At 51.9% G+C, this 18020-nt stretch overlaps 2 protein-coding genes across 2 annotated transcripts in view; both read right to left on the reverse strand.

The window, feature by feature from the left end:
• ZMAT4 (zinc finger matrin-type 4) overlaps nucleotides 1-1760 on the reverse strand; it is a 61412-nt gene extending 59652 nt beyond the window's left edge. The window contains exon 1 of the mRNA XM_015297406.4: nucleotides 385-1760. The gene's annotated coding sequence lies outside the window, so the exon portion shown is untranslated. The remainder of the gene's footprint in view (nucleotides 1-384) is intronic.
• Nucleotides 1069-11970, reverse strand: SFRP1 (secreted frizzled related protein 1). The gene is made up of 3 exons (NM_204553.5): nucleotides 11264-11970; nucleotides 8063-8140; nucleotides 1069-4115 (listed from the first exon to the last, which is right to left on the reverse strand). The coding sequence occupies exons 1-3, from the start codon at nucleotides 11784-11786 to the stop codon at nucleotides 3793-3795; spliced, it is 924 nt and encodes a 307-aa protein (NP_989884.2). The 5' UTR covers nucleotides 11787-11970; the 3' UTR covers nucleotides 1069-3792.
• Nucleotides 11971-18020: the final 6050 nt, after the last annotated feature.

Consider the following 18020-nt stretch of genomic DNA (forward strand, 5'->3'; position numbering starts at 1 on the left):
AGACACAATGCACACACACTGCTGGGCAATCCTCAACCATCCCCAAACCTTCTCAGCCTCCTTGCATTGTGAAGCCAAACACAGAGCTGGACACAGGAGCCTGAAACAAAGTGCATCCAGGATCGGCTGCGGGTCAGCAAAGAGCTGCACCTCTCCCCTAACTTTGGGTATTTCTTTGCACCCCCAGCACTCAGCAGGATTTAAGCACACACTTTACTTTACAGTTACATCGTGCACGTGAAAATCACCACCCAGCACATTACACAGCAGAACTCATAAAAGTCTTGGTTTAGAGTATTTACATGAATGCTGCATAAACAGAACTCATAGCAATCAGTAGTTGAACCAGTTATAGCATAACTCATATGCTTGAGCTGCTCTTACCTGCTCTCATGGTACCACGTGCTGTTGCTGATGTCCCTGGCCAGGGGCACGGGAAGGTAGCAGCTCCCCTGCTTCCCCACTATCAAACCTCCCCTACACCTGGGACCAACTCCAGGCTGTAGCCACACCTGCTGGCCATTTCTCAAAGGATGGGCGATTGCTCTGGTTGGAAAAACCTGAGAGCTGGAGCCAGGGCTGACCAATGGGACAGGGGTTTCAGGTGTGTGCCTGCTTTCCTTGCAATCAGTGACAGCAACAACATTCTCTAAGAAATAATTCCTGCGGACAGCACTGTTTGCTGTAAGGAGCTCACTGCCTTTGTTTGCACTGGCGTGAGCTAGCTGGTGTGCAACAGGGGTATTAGTGTGCAGATAAAGCACTTTCCAGCAGCAGCGCTCTGACAGAACTTCTCTGTCTCAGCACTGTGGATGTATGCTTTAAGTTCTTGCATCTCTCCTTGCCAGGCAGCAGCGCAGATAAGCTGTGTCCGCAGAGACAGTGTGCTGAACCTGTGGGTGTTGGTGCCACGTGGAATCACAGAATCACTCAGGTTGGAAAAGACCTTAAAGATCATCAAGTCCAACCATGACCTAACCATACTACCCTAACAACCCTCTGCTAAATCACGTCCCTGAGCACCACGAGTAATGCAACTGATATAGAAAAGGCAACAGTAAAAATAACTTTGAAAGAAAGGGAAAAAAAAAAAAAACATTTTATTGAGAGGTTTTCTTGCTCCAATCACAGAAGAGAGAGAACAGAAGCCATAATGTGTTTATATCAACCACAAGTTTAAAACAAAGCAAAACAATCAAGTACAGATTTCTTTGTCAAAATATACTATGAGAAAAGCAAGCAGCGCTCTGCTGTAATGCATTGTGCTCACATGAGAGGTTCCCACAGCAGCACAGACTCCTCACACAGCTCTGGGTAGTGCCTGCTCCAGAGCACTCACACAACATCTGTGCTCTTCATGCACTTCTACGCTCTCCATCACAATTACATTTGGAGCATTTGTCCTTCAAAAACTACTTGATGCGTAGCTTGGGCTGCTCCCCTTGAGCCTCACGAGTAAGTAAGGCAGGTGGAGTCCTCAAAGCCCACTGCAACTCTGTGCCCTGCAGGGCCCCCACGCCACTCTCACACCCCCAGACCTCTTTGCAGAGTGCATGGGCTGCACTGCAAGATGATTTCTGGGTTCTTACAGCAGGGATGCACCACTGGGGAACGTCAGGTTTGGCTGTGAGAAGCATCTCCCTCCTCTTGTCCAAAAAGCTGCAGCACGTCCAGCCCAGCCATCCCCAGCATCGCATCACGTCCCATTGCATTGCACTGCATTGCTCTGCAGCCACCTCTGACAGCACTGACTTGGGACAGAAAAAAAAGTCTCCATAAAAACAGGGAGGGGGAATCATGTCGTTGTTGATTAATTTAGCAGTTTTAGTTAAGAGACGATTGATACATAAAAGACAAAGCATAAAGAACAGATATTAGATTTGAAAGTAAATGCAAGCTGTAACATCAAAACCAACCGCCGAAACCATCTGCCATGAGCACACTGCTGTGGTTGCAGTGCTGAACACCTTCACCACGTCTGAGGCTTTCACCCACGCCAGGGAAGCGGATGCTGATGTAGTTCTGCAGCCTCAGCCTCAGCACTGTGGGCCTGGACTGCAGCCCCGCTGCTGCTCCACCGCAGGGACCCCCACATGCTGGGGTTGGGAGTACAGGGCAGCACAGGCAGCAGCTGCAGCTCTGATTTGGGGCTGCCACACACATTCTAAATTAATGATCTAAAATTACATTAAAACAAAATGTAAGTATATCTTGCCTACAACACGATGTTACATCAAACATATCTCTTTTAGTGCTGTTATTTTTTTATTAAAAACCTCCACATACAAAGAGAGCACGAGGGACTCAATGATGCACAGGGGCTCTGCCTGCTCCGTCTGCACAGAACTGCTGGCAGATCCCACAGCTGTTTGGTACAATGACCACACAGGTATATGGAGATGTCCAACGTGCCGTGCCTGAAACATCACACACAGCTCAGCTCAGCAGCCCTGAGCTGCTTCTACAGCTTCGGATGGATCTTTCTGCGGTTTTGCTCTGTTTTCAATTCATTGATAAGGTACATTATCTACAACGATTAACTCTGCATCACAGTAATAACGCTAATACACACTGTGGTCTAAGACACTTAGTAGGATTTTCTAAAGAGTTCACATCCTAAATCCATCTCTCTGCTAGTTCTGAAGCAGCATTCATCAGGGTGCTCAGCATATTTATGGGACTTATCTACAATGAAGTCCATGGTTCAGTCGTGAAAGAAACACACAGCGCTCCCGAGCCAGAGAACAATTCATGCACCAGATCTGAGCAGAGCTGGGTGCAAAGCTACAGGATTGTATCAAGTTTTAAGACAGTCATTCTCTTATGAGTAATTGTGATTGATGAGAGTGATGGATAGAAGCAGGGTGGTGTAATTAATGCGGAGCAATGTGGGACTATGGAGAAAAGAACACATCCAATTAAAAGAATAATGAATTTCAGCCTGGTCAATAAATGTCATCATTTGGATGCAGTATTCATTGCCTTCCATAAAACAACAGAACCTCACACTAATGTGACATTCTGATTACAGGAAAAAAAGCACAGAATGATACAAAGCCAACTTGTCACACACCAAAACCCAGACACCAGTCAGTCCCACAGCAACTGCAGGAAGAGGAGCATGGAGGTGATGCTGTCCTGTGGCACTCTGCAGGGACCACTCCTTGCCCGTCTGCAGTGCAATATTTTGCTGATGGCCTGAAGAAACCATGAGATACTGGTGGTAAAGCAAGCAGTGAGGTGAGCCAGCAAGGAGTGCCTCACTGAGGGACACAGCCAGGTGAGTGGGATCACGCAATGGTTGGGAATGAGACCCAGCAGATCAGGGCACCGTGAGGTCCCAGGGCTGAGGCTCAACCCAAAGGCACTCAGACTGGAATACTGGTTGGTTTGTATTTACCACGAGGACAATTAGCTACCAGGAGGCTTTATCAGAGGTCTGATGGATACTGCTGCACTTGTTTATTAACTTGCATTGTCAGGATGGAATACTTTTCCAATAGGCTGGCTCTGGTGCAGTAGGAGTTAACTTGGGTGCTCCTGCAGCCATGAACACAGGTGGTCACGAGGATCACATCCAAAATCACGTGGTCTCACAGCCCTCTGCATCTGATCGTTGCTATTTCCATGAACTCATAGCAATGGGTCTTTGGCTACTGCAGATGTATGTGGTCCGTGACCTCGGGGTCTGCTCAGTGCTCACTCTGGGAAATGCTGGCAGGGGGCAGGAGGTGGGGCTGGGGGGAGCTCCGAGGACAAGGAGGAAAGGGAGGGGTTTGGCCCCCATGGGGGTCACTTGAAGACGGATGGGAACGTGGGGCAGTCCGGAGCCTTCACCTTCTTCATGAACTTCTTGAACTCTTTGTTCTTCTTGTCCCACTTGTAGATGGCTGTCAGAAGGTGTTGGGTCTTCACCTGGCGGCCCATGATGAGGAAGTGGTGGCCAAGGTTGTCCAGCTGGTGGCAGGGGCAGTCAGCCCCGTTCTTCAGGAGCAGCACCAACTTCTTCAGGTTCTTCTTGCGGATGGGCCCCAGCTTCAGCGCCTTCCTCTTCCGTGGAATGATCACTTTGTCCCCGTTCTCCTTTTTCACCTCCTTGATGGTCATCTTAAGAGCTGAGAAACAAGCCAAGGAGAAGGGAAAAATAGAAAGGAAAAACAAAGTTCTCAGCACAAAACATGGCAATTTTAATTGAGAAGGAGATTTGTTCAGCAGCACAACGCATGATTTTCTAGCAAAACGTTAGCTGAGCAATGACACAACGTGCCCACTTCAGCAGCACAGAGAATCTTAAGAGATCAACTCAGCTCCTCAAGCATTTGCTTTCAGGCTCTCCTGCCCTCAGGCAGCTGTGGAACACATTCTGAGCACTGAGTATTGCTATGTGTGAGCTGGTGGGGACCTGGGCAGCAGGGCCAACCCCATCACATACCAACAGAAGTATTCTCCTCTTTGGGTTCAGTGCCTTCCTGAGCAAATAGCAACCCAAATAAAAGAAAATTAACGCTCATTTGCCATGACCACGAACAGGAATTTAGTAAGCATGGGAAAAATGATGGAAATGTGTTGTACATTAAAGTACCACTTCTGTGCCATTTGGCTCTGCCTCAGTTTTGGGGAAAAGCACATATGGCCAAAAATGACTAACATATTTCCATCAATTGGGAGTTTACTTCAGAGCCGCAGATAAATAATGCTCAGATATGTGACTGTCTGCTGTCCCTCCCCATTTGATTCTTAGACCTGTGAGCAGCAGATAGCACAGCAGAAGCCATGGGCTCTGGCAGGGAAAAGGGTACCCTGCATCATGCTGCTCCTTGAAGTTCAGTGCTGCTGGAACTTACAGCAATAAATACACGTTGTACTCAGGTCACCATTGCAGACACACACGGCAGCAGGACAGCAATGACAGTCTCAAGAAGGCAGCACAGTCTGTGTGCTACCCTCGTGCTCCCAGACACTTCACTGGCAATGAGAGTAATGGTATTTGTCTGCCCATGTGCCAAAAAAGGCTGTTGTGCTTGCCAAGAGCCCTGTTGTGTTGTACTATTACCATACAGGAAAGCAATCCAGGGCTGGAAACTAAAGGGAAGCTTTCTTTCTATCTGTTTTCCAAATTCAGGATGCTCAGGGAGTTAGAGATACAAGCTTTACAGAGCAGGAGAGACCAAACCAGCTCAATTTGCAGCGAGCACTGGAACAGCACAAGGCACAGGAACACATCACTGAGATCAACTCCACCCCAGCCCACACCACCTGGCTCCATCCCAGTGCTCCCTGACATGTGGGAGCCCCAGACCAGCACCCCCAGAGGCAGGGGAGGGAATGCGAGACAGTGGAAAGCTCTGCTGTTCCTGCAGCCCCATTGCTCCTTCCTTCAGGAATCGCACAGGAGAAGGAAACCTGCCAGAAGACACATTAGGGCTGTAACTGGAGAAGGCTGCAAGCAAGGAGCTGTCAGTCAAGGGGAAAAATAAACAGCATGTATTGATTGTACTGCAGTCCTGGTTCACAGAATCAGAGAATGGCCTGGGTTGGAAGGGACCTCAATGATCATGAATCTCCAACCCCCATGCCGGGAAGGGCCACCAACCTCCCCATTTACTAGACCAGGTTGCCCAGGGCCTCATCCAACCTGGCCTTGAACACCTCCAGGGATGGACGGGGCATCCACAACCTCTCTGGGCAGCCCGTTGCAGCACCTCACCACTCTCATGGTAAAGAACTTCCCCATAACATCCAACCTAAATCTTCCCTCTTTCAACTTAAAACCATTCCCCCTTGTCCTGCTGTTATCTACCCTTTCAAAGAGTTTACTCCCCTCCTGTTTATAGGCTCCCTTCAGGTACTGAAAGGCTGCAATGAGGTCACCCCACAGCCTTCTCTTCTCCAGTCTGAATAAGCCCAGCGCCCTCAGCCTGTCCTTGTAGGGGAGGTGCTCCAGCCCCCTGATCATCTCTGTGGCCCTTCTCTGGACCCTCTCCAACAGCTCTGTCTTTCTTGTACTGGGGGCTCCAGACCTGGACGCAGTACTCCAGATGGGGCCTCACAAGAGCCCGTTGGGCAGGATCCCTCAGACCTCAGAGAAAGGGCAGAAATGATAAATACCCCCACCAAGAGACACAGAGCAGCAGAGTGCCAGGGCTGCCCCCCCCCCGAGCTGCAACAAGTGGGCAGAGAGCCCTGCAACAATGGCACCAGGAGAACTAGGGAAGAGCAGTGAGCAAAGCCCACCACCAGCTGCCCCTCACAGTACACATAGTTTAAACATTTACAGTACATGTCTGGCTGTGATGAGGTTCTGTAACCTGTCAGCTGCCGGTGTTTACCTTGCTGGATGTGCATGAGAAACCTCAGTTGGAGGGGACGGGAGTTTATGTTAGTGCCAGATAAACAGCTCTCCATGAGAAATCGCCCCCACGACAGTAACCCCTGAAGACTAAACAGAGATCTAAGGATCCCGTGCTGTGCTGGGAGAGCACTTCCTGAGGCCGACCCATCGCTCACCAGCTGCTCCCCACTGCCAGGCGTCCCCACAGCATCCTGCCCATGTCCTTCACCCCAGCTCCCAGCACACCGGAGCATCTGGAGGGAGCACTGCTCAATGGAGGAGAAAAAACACAGTGGCAGAAGGAAGAAGCGCCAAAGGAGGCTGTTTGAAACCCACACCACTGAGAATCCATGCAAATGAACTTTTCCACTGCTATTTATTCTAGTGACAAGGGAGGAAAAGGAGAACAAAAGGCAACCCAAAATGCAACCAGCTTTCCATTGTGAGGAAAGAATGATGCCTCACACGCAGCAGACACCAGTTGTGTCCTGCTCAGCTGCTCTGGACTCCTCTCCAGGAAGAAGTCATTTCATTCTCACAAGAAGACTCCTGGGCCGCAGATGAGGAGCTCAGGGCAGGCAGCTCCCAGCCACACTGAATTCCTGCACGCCAGGAACACGCACATTCCTGAGGAACTATTACATGGGTGTTCCTGTGGATGCTTTTCCCCGCTAAAGTCTGTACTGAACTTAGGCCTTTTGGCATACCAAACCTGCAGGAGTGGGGAATTCATTTCCAGCAGGAGGGGTAAAGCATCAGCACAGAGCAGGTTGGGGTTTGCACAGCGCACTCAGCACAGGGCACATTCAAGTGCTAATCCCCACGGAATGCACACCTTGCTCAATGCTCCTTTAATAGCTTTTCAGGAAAGTTACAAACACCAGCAAGGATGTCAAAACCAGTTAATGCTGGGCTTGATCTGAAAAAGCTCATATTTTTCCCCTGCAACAGCTTTTTTGTTGCTGTTTCTTTGTGGGTTTTGTTTCTTTAAATGAAGCTCTGTTTCCCTATGATTGTCTGACTCACTTATGAGCCATAACGGATTTAGGACGCAGCTTTCCAACAGCACTGCATTTTTTCCCCTCACTCCTCAGCCTTAACAAGGCAAGGGATGGCTTTTGGGTTCAACCCCCAGACTTGGCAAGAAGATCAGAACTCTGCTAAAAAGAGACCCGGGGGTGCCAGCAGCCTGGGCAGCAGACACCCAGAGACACCTCCCTGCCGAGCTGCCATGAGGCCACACAGCTCCAAGGCCCCACTCCCCACCAGACACATCCCACACACTGCTGCCACCACGCATCAACACTGACATCTAGAGGCATGCTTGCCCCCAGGAAAGGACAGGCTGCCTGCAGGCAATGAGACTGTACTGCTGACCCATGTCAGCCACGAGGGCGGTGGGAATCCAGAGGTCCAGGATCCAGCCTATGCAGAGCAGCACTGCCCTGCACAGCCCAGGAAGCCTCCCCGCACCCCAAGAACACATCCAAGCCCACAACAAGGCAGCCCCCAGCTTGCTTGGGTAGCATAGTGGTTGCTGAGCATCTGTGGCACCCTGTAGTGCCCTGCCCCCTGCACAAGGAGATGCCCTTCCAGTATCATGCACCCAACCTGCTGCCCCAGACACAGCTAGAAGGGAAGCAGGATGCTTTGGATCTAGGGCACTAAGTGCCTTCTCTCCATACTGCAGAGCCATACCAGTGAGGAATAGCAGCAAGAATGCTTCCTTACCAAACTCACTGGCACACAGGTGCTCAACAATGGCCTCCGACTTCATCTCGTTGTCACATGGGGGACACACAGTGGTTCCTGGTGAGAGGAGAGAACAGGTGATGAGGAGCAAGCCCGAGAGCACCACAAACCCAGGAGGGCCAAAAGCAGCCTGAAGCCCTGCCCTGAGGTGCCAGCAGCCAGCTCTGCAGGACAGCACTTGCCTGGTCCCAGCCCCAGCACAGCCTCCTCCCAGCCCCACTTCCCCCAGGCCAGGTGCAAGCAGCTGCTTGCAGAGGACAAGGTTGACACAGAGGAGCATTTTCAGGGCCAAGCTCCTGGCAGGGGAAGCTGCTTGCCACAGGGCATTGTGAGCAGCCTGCTGATGCCGCATCCCATGGTGTGCCAAGCTGGCACACAGCACATGCAAAGGTATGGCAGGGAAGGCTCACACAACAAGGGTAGCCACCGCAGAGCCTGACTGGGTTCAGGACAGGCACAACTCAGCTCATAAGGAGAGCTCTTCACATCCAGAGGATAACGAACTGCTTCCAGGTTCCTGCCTGCAGCCAGCAGAGACCACCCAGCAGCACAGACAGAGGTTTGTGCTACTGACGGATGAATTTATTGAGCAGGGAGATGCTCTCAGTCCAGCAGAAGGGCTCTTTCCCACACACAAGAGCTGTTCTCTGGAGCCACGCTGCAGTGCAACATCTGCCAGTCTCTGCACGCAGACAGAGCCTGGCTCTGCAGCACAGCAGCTACCAGCAGGAGGGTGCAAAGCCGCACATCTCATACAGACCGCAGTGCTGCTGCCTCGTCCACAGGCACCCCGTGGGACTCCCAGCTGGACACTCATTCCTGTGCTGTGCTTCTCCCCTCCCACCACCTAATCTGTTTTGTGCCAAACCCTCATTCCTGGGGTCATAAGCCATGTCTTTATTAATCACACATGCAGAGCAATTGGCCTTCCAATTGTCCCAGACTGCCAGCAACAAGGTAATCCTTACTGCATCCAGGAGCAGCCCTAGAAATGCCATTCCTGGTGTCTGAGCTGGGTGACGTCCCCTTTCAACACCCTACCAATGCCATAGCCACTTTACCAGCTTAGCTTACAGGGACACAGGGAGAAGACAGTTTCTGGGACATGATGACAGCCCAAACACTTTATTTTTAAATGAGCAGTCAGAATCTTTCCATACTGCCTGTACATTTAATGAGCTCATGGCAAGGGGATGCTGGCAGGAGGACCCCACACTGCCTGCTGCCAGGAGGAGAGCAGCTGTGCTACAGACCACCCGAGCCCATACCCTGGGAGCAGAGGGGTACCCCTCATCATCAGCTTATCTCATAGCCAAAGTGCACACCAAGAGGTCCAGCCCACACAGGGCAGATAGCCAGCAAGAAAGCCACCACAGTGCCCAACCTACAAGCTTTCCAAGCTCCCCCTCAAAAAAGTAAAACAAAACTCACCGTTCCCTGGTGAAAAGTCAGGCTTTGAGCTGTGTGCACGGCCCTGGGGATGCTGTAGCACACCCACGATGTGAGCAGGGGCTGCTGCCGTGCACCCTGGGCAGCTCAGGGACCCCAGCCCAGCCCTCAGCACCCTGCAAGCACCCAACAGTCCGAGCTCTGACAACCTTCCCATCTACAACAGGTGGGACAGAGCCCACGTTCTGCATTTGACAGCTTCACTCCAAGAACAACCTCTGCCTGTTTCTAGTTTGTTTTCTCCCTGCTGACCGTTTTCTAATGCCTGGCTTTAGAGCTAGCTTACTCCAGGGGCAGGAGAAGGAATGTGTAATGCTATATTAATCTGCAACTCCCCTGATGCATCCTGTGGGCCTGCAGGCTTTACTGCCTAATGCTTAAGGAGAAAGGAATTCAGCAGGTCAGCTCTTTGAGAGGCAGAAACAAATTCCAATTTTAAGGTGTTAATGGGGAAAAATACTGAAAAGACTCGTTCTTATTAATGCCCAGAGAATGGGGTGGGGGGAGGGACACTGCTGGGCTCTGACCTTCTTTGAATCAATAGGAAACACCCCGGAGCCTGAAATCCATGGGGCTCCAGAACACGCACCAGCAGAAGACTGCACACAGCAGAGGGACTTTTCTGTAACAAAGTCATTGCAGTGATGTGAGTGACAGTGTGGTACTGAACATCAAACATCATGCTGCTGCACAGCACCAAAAGAAAGCAATGCTGCCCCATCCGCCTATACAGGTCTGAAAGTTCACCACAAAGATGGCTGTTGAATCACACCAGGGAAGACTGGCAGATGCTGCTTGCACACAAGGGTGACTCCAGGTGTGGAGCTGCTAAAGCCTCTGAAGATATTGACCTGCACGGGGCAGCTCTACAGGCTGCAGTTCTGCTCCACTTGGCTGCAAGTCCCTGAGGAATAAAAGCAACCTTTGTACCTGTTCACAGGAGACAGCAGCAGTCTGGACCAAGGGTCTGGGTTCACCCAGAGCAGAGATCTTAGAGCCTCCCCTGAAAACAAAGAGCTCCTTCCAGCAATTACTTCAGTAAGTGCTGTGCTCTCCTACAGCCCCTGCCTTCTCCCTCTGCAAACACCTCTCAGTAGCTTTACAAAGTGCTTTAACACAGAATGCTTATCTTACGCCAGAATGTTTATTTGATTATTTTAAAAGTTTCCGGCAACAAACCAGGCTCATTGCAACTCGCTGTGGGCAAACTGGTCTGACACAGGCAGATCTGCAGAGCACAATCCAGGAAAATAAGAAACACATCCCCTTTCCCCAGTTGCTTCTTGATGGACACCCTGCCTGCAGCCTCCCTCTACCATACAGCCCCCAAAGGGAAGGCAGGGCTGCTTTTCCTCACATGCAGGCTTTTCCTTCACTCAGACAGGCTACTGAGCCTCAGCGCTGTCTGGGAAGCGTGGTGCTCTGCTGGGACCACTGCCACCACCTACTCCAGCCAGACATTCCTGCCATGTGTAAGCACACATCCTACTGCAGCTGAAGAGCGGCCCCACAGGAGTAAAGCATGAAAGAGAAACACCTCCCAGGAGGACAGGCTCAGAGTTGAGCCCTAATGCACAGATTACAGTACTACAGCTCCCCAGGCTCCACCTGCTCCATGATTACTGCTCCAAAAGTGACAAGGAGCAGGCAGCGCATCCTTCCTGCTTGGGGACAAGGATACAGCCTTTCCTGAGCTGACATCTGCCCCCCCCAGCTCTGGCTATGCCTTACCTTTAGGCCTGGAGACTTCGGTGGCATTGGGAGTTGTCATGGCAATGCAGACATCATCCTGTGGGAACTGGTCACACTTGAGCATCTCCGGCCAGAAGAAGCCAAAGAACTGCATGACGGGCTCACAGGAGTCACGCACAGCCTCGCAGAGCCAGCGGCACGGGTAGACCGGCCGGTCCAGGCAGACGGGGGCAAAGAGGGAGCAGAGGAAGACCTGGGTGCCCATGTGGCAGTTCTTGTTGAGCAGCGGCACCCAGCTGCTCGCCTGGTGCTTCACCTCGGCCATGGTCTCGTGGTCCAGCAGGTTGGGCAACACCATCTTATCATAGCCCACGCTGTGACAGAGCCGCAGGTCGGCAGGGATGGCCACGCACTGGTGGGGTTTGGTGTAGAAGCGCCCCCCAGGGTAGGGGCCCAGGTCGGACTGGTAGCTCACGTAGTCGTACTCGCTGGCCCCGCCGCACGCCAGCAGCCCCGCGGCCAGCGACAGCAGCGCCCGCAGCGCGCCCCGCACTCTGCCCATGGCCACCCCGACGGCACCGCCCGCGGCACCGCCACTCCCCGCAGCTTCACCCGGAGCCCCTCGCGCTGTTCCCAGGGACCCCTTCCCGGGACCCCCACACGGTGCTTGGCAGCTCCTCCCGCCAAATGCCCGCTGCTGCCCCGCGCAGAGCCGCCCGCTCCCTCCCCGGACCCGGCCCCACTCTGGCCCCACCGCCCCGCGCCGCGGGTTTGTGAGCCCCCGGCAGCCAATCACGGCGGTACCGCCCGCCGCGCACTCGCCCGCCGATGTCAATCAGCGGCACCGGCAGCCAATCGCGCCCCGGCCCGGCCGCCCCCGCACCGCTCCGCACCGCCCCAGGCGAGCCCCGACGGCGCCGCGGTCCGGCGGAGGTGCTCCGTGCCCCGGAGCGGACGGGAGGGCGCGGCACCTGCGGCACTACGGAGAGGTGTTCGGGGAGGGCGAAAGCACGGAGAGGCTCCCGTAGGCTTAGGAGACGCGTGAGCACGGCCGTAGCTTCCGCTGCTTCCTCCCCGGGAGAGCTGGGGGGTACCGGGGGCAGCTGGGACACGGAGCTGAAGCAGCTCTGCAAAGCCCTGGCGCTCCTGAGCTGCTTTTCCAAGGTTGTGAATGTTTCTGAGAACCTGGAGTGGACCGTGCAGATCTCATTTCCCTATGGACAAATTCCAACCCAAACTGTGGTATTCGCAGGGAAAAAAAAGAAAAAGAAAAAAAAAAAAAAGCAGCAGAAAGAGTAGGTCTGTTTCTTAAAGAGGAATTACGCCTGGAAGCCTGCCCACAGTCCTGGAGCCATGCAGCAGCAGCACCCAGTGCTGCCCCACCACCAGGCGTGGGCACAGCTGGGCCCCTCAGCTCTGGGTGTGCAGCTCAGCCCCCGTGTGTGCAGGAGTTGGCCCATCAGGCAGTCCCTGTGCTCCCCTGAGCCCCTTCCCCTGGCCCTACACTAAGCTCAGTTACTGCTGCTGCCTTCTGCTTCAACAGCTTGTGATTTTTAAAGCAGGAACTACACCTCATTGAGAGGTAAATGGAAGAGGTTCTGCAGCCTGCAAGCGTGAAAGAGCCACTTGAGGCCCAGTAGAAGAGAGCAGCCTGTTAGCACTGCTAACGAAGTGGAGAATTCAGTAGTAAACAAGAGAAGTCTTCGCCGTAAGGTGCCAGTTACTGAATGAAAAGCAGTGGGATGGAGCAGGCCCTTCCCTGCTGCTCAGGCTCAGGGAACGGCGGTAGAACCCTGATTGCTGTTTGCACGAAGAAACAGCTGCAAAATGGGCTTTTCATCCCTGGGGAAATCCTGACATCCTAAAATTTGCTTTTACCAGCATCAGTTTAGAAACACTGAAACATCTCATAGAACATAGAATATATTGCAAAGTCCAACCAGTGTGCTGCAGTACAGCACAAAACAGGACATGGATCTGCTTAGGGCTGTTTGGCTGCATTTCTCTCAAGAATTTTTATTCACAGCCAAGTTCTGTGCCTGCAGGCAGAACTGTCTGGTCCTGAACACAGACCCCTGCTCTTTGGGGTGCTCAGAACCACATTTGGCAAGCAATGCTCCATTTTTAACTGCAACAGCACCGGAAAGTCTTAGAGCTCTCCATCAGAGCTGGTTATGCCTGCCTCAACAGAGGGAGAAACAAAACCATTCCAGAGATGCACCGCACCGTGTATCCAGAGCATCCACACTGCTCCCTGGGCTGGCTGCATCCTGAGGCACAGCACTGCACCCCCAGGGCTGCCCCCCCCCCAGCTCAGCCCTCCCCATCCCAGCAGAATGCTGCAGGTCGGTTGCTTTGGTTCTGAAGCATCCCACAGACAGCAGGGACAGCTCCATCCTCAGCCCTATAAACAGCTCTGCTGGCACCCTCCTGTATTCGGTACCCACATTCATGGCAGCTGCACCTGTATAGGGATTCATGAGTGAACTGTTGGCTGAAATAGAACTGCCTTGAAAAAAAAGAAAAAAAGAAAAATCTAGCAGCTCTGGTCTAGACCACTACATTGCATAAGACAGTATGAGCAGTATATATAGCAGTGCCCAAGGAGGGCTGCTTTTTCAATAAACCCTTTCCAAACTGGGCATTAACTTTTCTAAATGCCTGTGCAGACATTTCCATTCACAATTATGTAGCTTTCTTCTGCTTCCTAAGTTTCTGCAATGTCATCATTTAACTTCACTTTACAGCCATTTATTGTTGCCCGTCCCACAGGGGCTGGCATATCCTTACTGAATAACAAGATGCCTTGCAACACGCACCCTTTTGGTTATCCTGGGTCCTCTCTGCCCTGTGACAAGCCCAGCCCAATTAACCATGCTTATTTCACTCTCCGTTTTTTGTCCTGCAGACTGTGGGACCCTGCAGGACTGCTTGCTCTGCTGCTCAGGTGCTCCCATCCCCCCGCCATGGGCATGCAGTGTTGAAGGCTCAGCACAGTCAGCACACTCCAGCAAATTGCAGCCCCTGAGCTGTGCCCACTGCACCCCATCCCTTCTGGCCCCGCTGCTCTGCCCACAGCGCTTGGCCGCTGGGACTGGAATGCGCCTTTCCCTCCATGTTGTCCGGGAACAGGCAGGCATGGGATAATAGAATATATTAGCCCTGAGCCCATTCAGCCCCAGGCTCTTTACGAACAATGGCTGCTAACTGAGCTGATTTTTGCCAAATGACTGCCTTTCGTGCATGAGCAGCAAAGTGGAGCCCCCAAATAGAGTCCCATGCAACAATCCAGTGAGCACTATTGCCCAGGGCCCATTGTTCCATTGCTGCGTTTGAGGGCATGGAGGAGTCGTGGCCTCGCCTGCCCTGGCATTTCTTCTCCAGTTTCCCACCACCGTGCCTGCCCCATCCCAACCCCAATGGGGCAGCGGTGACAGAACAGCCACCAGCAGCGACAAGGCTGGCAGCAACTGTTCCATCCCCATCCCCATCCTCAACCCCATCCCCATTTCCACCCCCACCCCCATCCCCATCCCCAGCTTTGTGCAGGGACCCTGCCATGCCATCTCCTGCAGCAGGGAAGCTCCTGGAAAACGCAGGGAATATTTGTTTTAACTCAGACTCCCCTGGCAGCCAGCAGTGATAGCCCCTGCTGGGGTCAGGCTGCCATGGAGGATGTTAGCTTTGCTGTGTTTGTTTTCTGGTTTTGCTCAGCAGATAGCTCAGAGCTTTCATTAGCACCAAAGCAGCCATGAATATGCCCTCACCCTTGTGCCTGGGGAGCTGCACACAGAGTTCTGCAGCTGGGCAGCCCTGTGCTGCTGCCCACATGGAGAGGTCACCCTGGCATGCAGCAGCCCATGCCCAGCTGGAGTCAAAGCATGTGCAGTTCCAGATGACATCTCCTGTTAGTGTGAAATTAGCACCATTAAATTCTATAACTAAACACAATCAGCAAAGGGTTTACTAGCTGAGATAACACATAAAGAACTCCAACAGCACTGCTGAAAACTCTGACCGTCTGCCCCTAATCCCAAGAGGGAACCCATGCAAATATTTACAGACGCTTATAAATATTTATCCCATAATAACTTGCTGCATTACAGCACATTTTTCTCTAGGAGGCTCAGCTTTGCTCTGGACCAGGTGCAGGCTGCTGTGGCATATATAAAGTTTGTCTCAATAATGTACAGCGAGTGCTGGCGTTCAATAAAATAGCAGCAGCTGAGCAGCTCATGTGAAATGCACTTCAAGTCATTTCTACCCAACAAAAGAAAAATGTGGCTTGGCAGCACAGGTGTGCAGCCACCTCAGTGTGGTATGAGCCCTTCTGTGCTGCCAGCGCTCAGGAGGTCAGCAGACACCCATGGATTTGCAATTCATTCCCACCTTTTCCCAAATAAAAGCATCTCTCTGCTCCTTCCCAGCGCTCCATGCAGCACTGCAAGGTGGGGCAGCACTGTGCACTTCTCTCTCCCCCAAGCAGTGCTCCTCATCTGCTGTGTGGAGCAAACCTGACTTGCTCAGCAGCAAGGAGAGCCCAGCATTTTGTTGTGGTGGTGTTTCATTTGTTTGGAAACCAGACACTTATCTTCCCTCTAATAATTTATTGAGCTGTCTGTCCGTTTATTTATTTATCTTTCTCATGCTTGATGATTTGCAAGAGCAACAGCAGCCTGTGGTTTGGAAACCATGCTTCAGCTTCTCTAAGCACTGGAGATGGAGCTCTGAACTACTTTCTAACATGGGTAAACAAACAGCATGGAAAGGCTCCATTGTGTATATTCTAGGTTGCTATTTTCTTAACCCCATCTCATTAAGATGGATGGAGTTTCTGCTTATTAGTAATTTGGCAAGTTCTTCTTTGTGTACATTCTGCACTTCTCGCTAATGATGCTCTGCTTCAGTGATTAACAAAAGAGACTTCCAACCCAGTCAGGGAAAACACAGCCCTGCACTTGGGGCACTCGGACAGAAACCTGATGTTCTGGAGATGTGGTTCATGGAGGACATGAAACTGCAGGGAACCCAGAAAGGGAAAAGCTGTGGTCATAAAACCTCTCCTGACATCCAAATAATTTTGACCTAAGGACATTGGCTCTTTGATTTACATGCACAATTGCAGAGCTGACAGAGCCTATAACAAAGTGATTCAGAGCCCTTATGCTGCTGTTCTGAGACATGTCCAATGGAGTTGGAGTTGGCACTGCTACCGTCTGGATTTACAGCTGGCCATTAAAGCATGTTTACAAGCCTTTAGTACAGTGTACACATCTGGTAAATCATTGATTGAACAAATAGCTCCTGGTGCCATGCTCTCACTGTCAGATTTTTGCAGAACCACCATACCCAGCACAGACCCATCCACACAGAACCCCCCATGCCCCTGTGACCGTGTGTCCCTGTGGTCCCAGTGTCAGCAGACACAGGCACCAGCCACACACCTATACAGCTGTGTGGCACACACTGGGCAGGAACAGAAAGAGGTGCATGGAAGAAGAGAAAGCAATCAGGAGATAAATCTTGCAGAGGTGTAAAGCAAGCCCAGGAGCTGCACCACAGTCTCATTGTGCTGCTGTGGGATCATTTGCCCAGCTGTGCAGTGATCTGTGGCCAAACCCTGCCTCCCTGACCACACTGCTGGGCAAAGGCCAAAGGGTAAAGGGCAAAGCAGGGCAGCAGAAACAAAGCTGGGTCAGCTCATTCATGCAAAGCTTTTCAAGAGGCTTTGGACGGATGGACAGACAGACATGGGAGAGCAGGGTGTGCCATGAATAGCAGCAGCAACTGTCATGGCATCCACACTGCCATCCCTGCATCCGTCTTTTCACCTCGTCCATGGTTGTGGAAACTGAGCGATGCATGAATGCAGCACAGAACCGCTCGGAGCCAAGGCAGATTCTCTCCTGGGCACGATGGCACTACACGTGGGCAAGCACAGCTGCCACAAACAACTCTGAAACAACAAAAAAATGCAGTCAGATGTAACTGTTAGCCATAACCTCTTAACACAGCAGCTCATTAGCCCCAGTGCCACATCTACCAGTGCCTGAATCCACTTCACTGAGGGACCTCCAGAGCATCCTGGAAGCTGAGGTATTGCTCAACTTTTCTGAATAAAAGCTTTTTAATTTTGTTGAAAAGTGCCTGCAGGGCAGCAACAGCCCTGCTCCTGTGCCTCCTGGAAGGGGTGGGAAAAGGTGCTGCCTACGGCCCAGGGCAGCAGTGCCTGGGGTGCAGGGAGGAGGTGGATGCTCCCCCCCAGCCTTACTGCACCCAGTTGGGAGGCGTTGGCTTGAGGTGGGTTTTCTGGGCCACAGCAGCCCCCAGATTTCAATTGTTTTAATTGCAACGTATCCTGGAGGGATGAGAAGAAAACAGACTTTTCCTTCTCCCATAAATAGTTTTATGGAAGATTTTAAGACAGAAGTAAAGGAGAACCTCTTCCCTTCTCTACTACACTGTGCATTTCAAACCGTTTGCGGAAGGGAATTAATTAACGCAGCAGCAGAGCCCAGAGTTGTGCAGCTCTGAACAATGGAGATCCGAATTCTTCTCCCCTGCCCGAGAAACTCAAGCCCAAAATCCAAGTCCACAATTTTTTTCTAACCCCAGTCATTTTGTAGATTGATGGAGAAAATCTATAGCAAATATTTATGAGTTTGCAATAAATAACCCTCGCAGAAGTCACAAGGAGTTCTGGTGAGTCTCAAGGTAACTTTCAGTGAGTGCCAGGGGTCAGGGCAGATCGGGATACGCAGTCTGCAGCGCACAGCCTTGGGCTCATCTGTTTTGA

This window comes from Gallus gallus, chromosome 22 (assembly GCF_016699485.2).
Source record: "Gallus gallus isolate bGalGal1 chromosome 22, bGalGal1.mat.broiler.GRCg7b, whole genome shotgun sequence".
NCBI lineage: Eukaryota > Metazoa > Chordata > Aves > Galliformes > Phasianidae > Gallus > Gallus gallus.